This window comes from Haliotis cracherodii, unplaced genomic scaffold (assembly GCF_022045235.1).
Source record: "Haliotis cracherodii isolate W230 unplaced genomic scaffold, xgHalCrac1.p SCAF_8, whole genome shotgun sequence".
Lineage (NCBI taxonomy): Eukaryota > Metazoa > Mollusca > Gastropoda > Lepetellida > Haliotidae > Haliotis > Haliotis cracherodii.
In genome coordinates this window covers 35,326,569-35,336,605 of record NW_027266341.1, presented here as the reverse complement: position 1 = coordinate 35,336,605, position 10,037 = coordinate 35,326,569, and the positions used below count along the sequence as shown (strand labels likewise).

Here is a 10,037-nt window from a genome sequence, read left to right as displayed (position 1 = left end):
TTGCTTGCCAAAGGCAATTAGGTTGGATGCTTAGACAAATCCCTGACTTATATCACCAGGGCCCATTTTGCATGTTGGCAGGAAAACCAAGTTGCGCCAGACTAAACCAGGTTGCACCCTCGTCCCATCAATTTATCAAAGTTGAAACACAGATGCATAAACTCATCTAAATAAGAAACATTACTGTGTTATATGTCATGAAACTGACACAACAAAGAAAGTTTGTTCAAAGATTGATGTTGTGTGGACATGTAAGGCTTAATCAGACACAAATTTGAATTTATGGTACATGCACTGACTCAGCCAAGTAGACATAAAAATTGGGCTGCATTTTTCAATAATAGGTTGCACTGGTGCATGTTTTATAAGCTTAATCGAGCCATGACCACGTAAACATGGTAAACTAATACTGCAATCTATACCAAACCCTTTTGAACATGCTGAGTCTACGAGCCAAAACTCGTCCTTTGGCAACGTTTTGAAAGCTTTTAAAGATAATTATATGGGTTGTTATGAGCTGAGCTTACAAGACAGACAGAAATGTCACTAGACAGCCTTCAGTGAGTGAGTAAGTGAGTGAGTATGGTTTTACGCCGCTTTTAGCATGTTTAGCAATATCACGGCGGGGGACACCAGAAATGGGCTTCACACATTGTACACATGTCGGGAATCGAACCCGGGTCTTCGGCGTGATGAGCGAACGCTTCAACCACTAGGCTACCCGACTGCCCCTCTCAGCTTTCAGAGCAACGGTGAAAGTTGCAGACTGATAAAGCCCGGAGAATTCTTGTACATGTAATAAATGTAAGGTTAACATAATATACTAGTCAAAAGACGTTAAAGAACACCTGATTTGTTTCTTGACTTTAGTTAAGTTGTCATGGCTGGTGGATATTACAGCACACAGCCTTCCAAGAGTGGGTCTTCTTGTTTTGAGTAGTATATAAATGCCATCAGCAAACACTACTTTTCTACACATACAAAATCTTTTTCTCATCGTTGAATGTTGTTGAAACTTGTCCTACTTCCAGTACTCACAGAGTGACTTGTTACCATTGTTACAGCAGTCTTTGAAATTCACGCTAGGCTGCTAGTCCAAGTCTACTATAATGTGCTGCGGACAAGTAAAAATGAAGTGTTGGTAGACCCCACTGACTAGAAGCATTTGATGGCAATAATTCTGAACCTCAACAGGCCATGTTACAATCACTGCTTCACACCTTAGTTGAGGCCTTCTTTCATCCCAGTGACAGTAACCATGGTAACAATGTACAAAATGATGTCAAAAAGTATTTTTTAATCTTAAAAGGATTAATAATATTACCGAGAACATATTAATGAGAAAACATGAACATGATGAAAAAGGTATTAACCGGAATAAAAATAAAAACCATTGTTAAACTTTGTCATCATGATTAGTCTGCCTACATCATGTACATTACCAAGCTTTTTCTTCTGCATGGTTAGTTTATATACATGATATAAGCTTAAATAACAATACCAAAAGAAAGCCCACAGTACTGAGGCTTTAGACTCACACATGTAGCTAAAATGGCAAGCTATGATACCTGCCATTCACGCAATGATTCAATAAGACAGAATCTGACACTGCCTATCCAGCCTTCGACATTCACGCTAGCCCGAGACCACTGTTGTGCTGTCAAGTAAAAATCCCATGATGGGAGTCCACATTGAACCAGTTCTCAGTGCTCCAACTTTGCTACAAATTGGTTTTGAAAAAACTGACAGGAGTATAAAGAGTCAATATTTCTGTCTTGTTCAAGCAGTTCTTGGTACAAACTAAGTGAAATAAGTTTTACACTAGTCCTCTGGACACGTCTCAAGATGCTGAATTTCTAAGGTTGTTAGAGCCCCAAGAATTACTACTACTGTAGACATGAGCATTATCATATTTAGAACACATAAATACACTGATGCACAATTCACATTCCAGGTAGCTTCAAGTCATGAATATGCTGAAGGAAACATGGATTTTACTTTGGTACAAAATCCATTACGATGTCAAAGAACGCTTTCCTCACCTATGCAAATGCAAAACGTTTCACTGAGGTGAAGCATAGTGAAAATATTAATTTCTTTTTGAGTATTGAGAAATCTGATGCTTCATCAGTTTCCAACAACCATATCCTTGCTCTGCCCCCCAAGTGGATTGTCAGTGTTCTCTGTTCTGATATCTTCATCCACACAATCCATCGGCTCTATCTTTGGCTGTACCAGTGCTTCAGACGGCTGGACAACGCCTAACGATGACCCTTCAAGCGTGTTCATCACAGAGTGATTCTTTCGCTGAATGGAATGAATCTCAGTGTCCCCAGGTGACTTCAGGAGTGATTCCGTCTTCCGCTGAACGTCCACAGATTGAATCACACTTAATGACTCATCTACCAGAGTGTTCAACCCTGTGTCTTCGTCCACTTGAGAGGACTGGATCTCATTCATTGTCCGCACAATCAGTGAACTGATCATTTGCTCACTAGTTGGGGGTAATTCTGATGTCTGGTGCTCACTGTCCAAGCATTTAGTTTTGTCTTTTGCACTCAACTTCAACCTCCGCAGCATCTTCATGTCCTCTGGATTGCACTCCGGCTGGTTCTTCAGCCATCGAATACACTTCTCAAAATGCACCACTGCATCTGCATCGCTAGGGAATGAAGGTTTTCGCTTTCTCTTTTCATTTGGTTTGTTTTCACTGTTGAATATTGCAATTTCCTTCTTTACTTTCTCAATGATCTCCACATCTGATAGTAAGGGAAAAAGGAGAAAAGAGTCCACTTTGTCGACCCAGTCTGCTATATCCTGCAATGTGACATCGTTGAAGAAATCATGACGGGACAGAATTTCAAGGATTTTTTCTGATACTGATTGTTGCTTGTTACACTCATTGTCTGGAATCTCAGTTTTCCTAATTGACAAATTCCTGAAAAATTCAGCCCATAAGTGTGCAATGTCCCCTCGCTTTGCATCACTCCACGCATCCACCGAGAGCTGTAGAGCTGTTTCCAGATTGAAACCATCTAAGTACTGCTTAAAAAGGAATGTTTTTGTTGAAGGTGTAGCACTGGACACAGCAAAAGCTTTCTTTACTTGTGAGAGTCTATATTCCTTTTTGAAAATTTCTGGGATACCTGAGCAGAGAGAGAGTTTTTTGTTGGTACAGTTTGGTGGCAGAAAGATTGCACGAACTGAACCATCTTCTGTTGTCAGCTCATCTGTGGCAAATGGGTGTGCTGGAGAACTCTCAAGAATTAGTACTGCATTTTGTGAATAACCATTCTTCTCTGCTTCAACTTTCACTGCGGGAATAAAACCATTCGTGAACCAATTTTTCAAAATAACTGGATCCAAACTGGCATCATCTGTGGTAACAAGTCGAGATGGAAGATCTGCATTGTCTTGTGGCCCAGCATCACTTCCTGGGTTGGCAATGACTAGCAGTGGTAGTTTGTGTGATCCTGTTCCATTTACACACAACAGAAATGTTAGTCTCTCTTTGGCTGATAACACGTCAGACTTCATCATTTGAGCTATTCTGACAGGCAATGACTTCCATGACAGTCGAACTTCACAGGCGTAATAGATCTGATGTTCAGCCAACTCTTTTTCACGAATATGAGCTTTCAGTTTTTCTTGGAAAGAAGAAATGTCTTTTTGCATAACAGCATTGAGGTCAAGTTCCGCATGTAAGTGTTCAATGCCACAACGTTGTTTGAAACGAAATAACCACCCAGAAGATGCTTTGAACTTTGTGTTCTCTCCATTAAGCTTTTGATCAAAGTAAGCTGCTTTGCGTGTGATCACTGGTCCAGTGATGAAACTTCCCTTTATCCTTTCTTGAATATACCAGATATGCATGCATCTCTCAAGTATTTCGTGAGTTGGCCTTCTCATCACCCGTCGTCGCTTTGTCATACCTTCATTTGCTAATGCAGTCGAGCAGAAATCGAACAGCTGCTTTCTATTTCGCATTATTTCGTGAACGGTAGATTTGCCGATGTCATAATGAACAGCGATATCACTTGCCCTTTCATTGTTTTCTAGTCTCTGAACAATGTCTAACTTTTCTTCGAATGTCAAAACCTTCCGTTTTCTCACTGTTGCGGACATAATGAACAATCGCGGTCACTGTATAATCACTGACAGAAAATGAAGAAAGTCTTCATTTGTGAGCTAAACGTCAACACTTTGACTAATAGAATACGCAGCAATTGAGAACATCATTGTGCGGTCGATCGCCACATATCGTAAATGTGGTATCATTCTCAAAAGTTAAAATATTTGGATAAATACGAATACTGACATTAATTTTGTCACTTGGGCGCCATATTTGTAAGGGCGGATAACTCTAAGTTATTGTTTTACTGGTTCCTGGATCCTCCGCCTTGTGTCGCTGCGCTCCCTTCCTAAACTGGCTACACTGTTGGTACGCGACGCAAGCTTAGCGGTGGACAGGTCTGTCAGTGCTCATCATGCTCATATTGGTGGATTCTGGCTGAAAGATGTAGGATCGATACAACCTAGATCGCGAGAAATATTTAAAGAAAAACCTTTTTTCACCTTTATTTACATCTTCAAACTAAATATGTGTATCTTTTTAATTAATTCTTCATTTATTACTTTATCAGATTACAATGTATTTAACTGGTGAAGATCGGGGAGCCCTATAATTTATCTCCAGCAGTCGTAAGAGGCGACTAACGGGATCGGGTGGTCAGGCTCGCTGACTTGGTTGATAGCTAGATAGCTAGATAGATATTCTTTATTTCCTCCAGATATTGAAGATACATATCATATATGATATTATGTATAATTACAGAGCTGTATAGTAAATTTAACAATATTATGAGAAATGATAACTACAAAATGCATGACAATCAAGCATTCTTATAACTGTTTTTGTAACAGATACAGCCATTTCCTACAGTATCTTGACACAATAACCATAAGGTCACCCCATAGACTTTGAGATAAAGAGCTAACACACTCAGGCATACCTCCAAGTAGTACAGACAGATTATATCATCGTCCTCACTACATAGTCTTGTAAATGAAGAGACATCTATCACATCACAAATGATTTCAAATAGTTCATTTCTGTCATTCATATTCAATGTACAATACAAAAAGACATGCTTAATAATATCACGAGCTACAATTCTTCATCGACATTCCCTAGATTCTATATTTAGGCATCCCAGCCGTACAAGATGAGACAGGTTTGGGAACTGTTCAGGACGTTCAAGTGCAAGCAGCCAGAGTCTGTGTTCTTTATCATTACGTAGCGAAACATATCTATTTAAGTTAAGTCTAGATAGCAGCTTAGAGCATACAGCGCTTGATTTCAATTACTGGAGTGTCTGGTCCAGACTCGAGTATTACATGGCGCCGTCATATAGTTGGAATATTGCAGAGTGCGGCGTTAAACAAACACAGAAAAAAAAGTGATAACAAATTGTCAAGGGGTCGCTCTATATATTTCCTGAACAATTTAACCCTGATGTTACCAGGTTATTAAGAGGAAGATCTAACATCAAAACGAACGCAGTTCTTCTGTTTCAGAATTTAAATAGGCATATGTGTGCATTTGTAAATGCTAGTATTCTATTTGTGCAGCCATTTGTGCAGCTATTGTACACAAGACACTAAAATAAAGTAACAATATTATTAAATCGCCTACCACAGAACATAAAATCATAAAATGTGGAAACTATCGTTATTGTGTGTAGATTGAATATTGCTGAGAGCGGCGATAAACAACACAAAAAACCGCACAAAACACATTTATAAGAGTATTCATTTTTTAAGTTTCAGGAGGATGTCTAACGATGCGAGGATGCGAGGGGCTGTCCAGGTTGTGTCATTTACACAATCAGACTCAGTAGTCGGCCAAGATCTTTGTGGTTTACTGCGTGTGTATAGAGACATAGAAACATAGACGTGTGGTTGCAAGACATGTTGCTTATAATGAAAGCTACTCACAGTATGTTATCTACGGCAGGCGAAAGTGATATGTCTTAAATATTGCGAAAAGCTGCGTAAAATCAAACTCATCGACTTTGTTTAAATATTTCAGCTTAGTGGGATGGGATGACCCTCTACGATTTGCTGACATATTATTACTATACAAATACATGTCCAGAACGACAGAGGAATTGAAATTTAGGACATGGTAGGGTGCTGGTCCTTGTTCAAATTACATTCTTTCTTCATGGCGAAGTCTTTGTCACTAGGTGAGCGTATTCATTGAAGCTTGCGTAAAATAACAACCAGCTCCAAAGAACTCAAAAGTCCCCACGCTTAGAGTGAGTAAGTATGGTTTAACGCCACTTTTAAGTAATACCAAGGATATTTCACGGAAGGGGACACCAGAAATGCGCTTCACACATTGTATCCATGAGGGGAATCGAACCCGGGTCTTCGGAGTGACGAGCGAACGCTTTAACTACTAGGCTACCCCCGTACGATTAGTGGTGAGGTGAGGTAAAATGGGGTTTAAAGTCGTGTTCAAGATTATTACACTTACATAGCGACGTGCATGCACGTGTGTGTGGCTGTTTGTACTAGCCCGGACTGATGCCGATTTTATAGTGCTAGCCCACTGAGATACCATGCCGCAGTTTAACATAAATACCCCTGTATTATACACAGTATACTGACTCTGAGCCGACCAGTCCTTGTTTTAGCCCCTTTATGCCTAGCTCCAGGCAGGGTAACAACAAGTACCATCTTTTAACGTTCTTTGGTATGACATGGCCGGGGATCGAACCCCGGTCTTCTCTCTCCGGGCGGACGCTATACCACTAGACCATGGAGGCGGTTCGCTCGATTAGAGGTGGTTGACTTGTGAACAACCAGAATATATTTTATCATCCATTTTAATACAATGTAACATGCCTTATTACATGTACATATTATTGCTTTTCGGCACCATGATACAGTAAAGTACGGTTATAACGAACTCAAAGGGACTACTTATTTTAGTTTGTTATAACCGTAGTTCGTTATAAGTACATATACAGCATGACTACAGCAAGTAGTCGGGACCAAAAAGTAAGTTCGTTATATCCGTCAGTTCGTTATAAGCGTGTTCGTTATAACCGTAGTTTACTGTACTGGGGTAATCGAACATTCGAGACAAGCGGAGTTAACAAAATAAATGCACCGGTTACAACATGATCATTGTGTATGCTCAAAGATCTACACTAGACAGCTATATACACATATACACATAAAGCTACTGTAATTAGATTAGTACAGGGACTGCACGTTTTAAGCCCCCTCGTAATTCAGCCTATGGACATAAAAATGGAAACATAAAACGCTTTTAAGCCCATGGGCTTAAATAAAATTGAAATATTGATTGATCTCCCTCATCGGATTTTCTTCAAACAGACTTTTTGCACGCTTCTGTATGGCCAATTTGCACCAACATTGCACCTTAAGCGCTGTTAGAGCTTTCCCTATTTCCAATCCAAAAAGAGGCCCTTACGTGGGTGATGTTCTTGATAGTTTGACAACGCATGTGACGGACATGCGTAACTGCGATAACGGTTTGCTGTTACTTTATTGACAATGGTCATTTCAGTTTTAGAACGTGTTCTTCACTCATAATTTTAAAGTTGAAAAATAAATAATGCCTTATGTTGAAATGTTGCTCTCTCATACCATTTGTGAGTATTGTTTCATTAATCTTGGGATATTCATTCGTGCTTTTTCCTTTTTCGTGTTTAAACCCTGGGCTTAAGTTTGGATAAAACGTTACTCAGTTAAAATAGGCAAAATCCTTAATTAAGCCCAGGGCTTGAAAAGCTGCAGACCCAGGAATATTCTCTTAACAGAGAAGTTTCATGGTGGCTCTTGAAATAGTCAAAGGAAGGATATAGTCCCAGGTAGAGAGGCAAATGGTTCCAAAGAAGCGCAGCTCCATAGCTAAAGTGAGTGAGTGAGTGAGTTGGGTTTAACGCCGCTTTTAACATTATTCCAATTATTATTTAACATTATTCCAATTATTATATCGCTGCGTGTCAGCTTAATGTGGGAGGGAACCCCGAAGTGATGTATGTCTCAGACGTTTACCACTTCGGTGAAACCCACGAGCACGGGTATGGTGCTGACAAACCTAGAAACATAATGGGGCGAACCGGGATTGGAACCCACAATCATAGGTTTCTGGCGTGCCCAAGGGACGTAACTCTGCACCGCGAATCGCGGGGCCTTAGACGAATGGGCCACCCGTGCTCTCACAGCTAAAAGATCTTTGACCAAAAGATTTCAGGTTTTGCACCGGGACAGTTAGAATGTGATGTCAACAGACCGTAAGGCTCTACAGCGAGTGTTTGTGTCAGGGGGTCAAACAGGTATTCTGGACCAGTGTGGTGAGATTTGTAAGCAGAGCAGAAGACACTGTAGCCTCCTCTTGTCATAACAGGAAACCAATGCAGGGTTGTAGGTAAGGAGTGATGGCACTTCACCGTGACACTCGTGCTGACAGTACGAGCTACGGTGTTCTGATCGGAGTGTTGGATAGGAGTTTCTGACATACCAGACCCCGTTGCAATAGTCCAGCTTTGACAGCACCAATGATCTGACAAGTGTATGAGCTGCATTTGTTGTCAAAGAGCTGCCGATGTTCCTGTGGCGGAGGTAACGTGCCTTGCAGGTGTTATTAACATGGCTCTTCATTGTTAACACTGAGTCTAGACGAAGTCCTAAAGGTTTTTGGACAGAAAAATATGATTTTCTGCACAACATTTGTTCCTGAAAACTATGTGGAAAAAGTCCTCGGGTAACACGATAAAAACCCCCATTTCTTTGGTAGCCTGAAAAAGAAATGAGTTGTTGGTACTAACACAAATCCCAGGCCCCCCATAATCAGTTATATGGAGAGATGTAGTGTGTACATTGGTCAGCACCCAAACGTCGAATGCTTATTTGTCATACGGCCAGAACTCATACAGTGTGATGGGAGGGGAGATGGTGAATTAAACTAGCACGTCAGTGCAAACATGGGGTCGTCTGGAGGGGCCACATATTCAATATTTGATGTGGTTTAGAAAACTCCCAATGTTGTCAGTAGCTAAACGCGAGATGATCAAGTATGATCAACGTACCGAGGCTTAACAATGGTAAAACACAACGCTGTAAAGTAAAATCTGTTTAACTTATTGTTAATTGTGATCTCCATTTAATATTTTGCAACGAATACATACATACATACATACATACAGACAGACAGACATACATACATACATACATACATACATACAGACATACAGACATACAGACAGACAGACAGACAGTGTTTTATCGTCATTTCAATTCAGTAGTACATGAGTATAAAAAAGGACCTTTATTAAAGTAACCTTAAAACTGGTTAAGTCACTAACACCTACGATAAAGAATGCGTCAAGACGAGAACCAAGTCAGTTTTCACAAGATGTTCGTGGCAATAAATCCCGACATCGCAGCAACAGGATTTTGTGTTGTGACAGATGAAGACTCCCGAGACTGTCGAGGATGTGAAATTCTTTCTAAAGGAGTGAAAAGCTATGCTTTTTTATTACTTGTCGCATGACAACAGAACCCCAGAAGGCATTTTCAAGCACGTCACGGAAAGGTTTTCCGTCTTTCTCTGGGGATCTACTTACCATTCTTGGAATAAATTGTCGTGAGTTTAGGCGATTTGCGTGGAATGGGATTGGTAAATTGCATTTCATTTCTGAGAAACAGTACCAGAGGTACAGAAGCTCACCTTTATTCAGAGATATAAAACGGGAAGGTTGCCTTTTTAATGACCTTGCACTTTGTTGTCTTTACTGATAACCTAAATAATGACCCCTAAGTCATATTTCCCTGATAGAAATATATATTCTTTTGTATATAATTTGTATCATCATATAATATGTTTTCAGAAACTTTTCTGTAAACACACACGTAGAAATATATTCAGATTCTGGCGATTGTCCAGTCGGTACTTCAGACTGTACTCCAGATTGTCTCAGATTTCCTCTTTTAAAAGG

General features: G+C 40.1%; 1 protein-coding gene across 1 annotated transcript; it reads right to left on the bottom strand.

Annotated features, from left to right (window-relative positions):
* Positions 1 to 616: 616 nt before the first annotated feature.
* On the bottom strand, positions 617 to 4,335 carry LOC139450140 (tigger transposable element-derived protein 2-like). The gene has a single exon (XM_071231805.1). The coding sequence runs from the start codon at positions 4,123 to 4,125 to the stop codon at positions 2,128 to 2,130; it is 1,998 nt and encodes a 665-aa protein (XP_071087906.1). The 5' UTR covers positions 4,126 to 4,335; the 3' UTR covers positions 617 to 2,127.
* Positions 4,336 to 10,037: the final 5,702 nt, after the last annotated feature.

Excerpts from the sequence above, each read along its gene's own strand:
- LOC139450140 (XM_071231805.1), bottom strand. The coding sequence starts at position 4,125 with ATGTCCGCAACAGTGAGAAAACGGAAGGTTTTGACATTCGAAGAAAAG.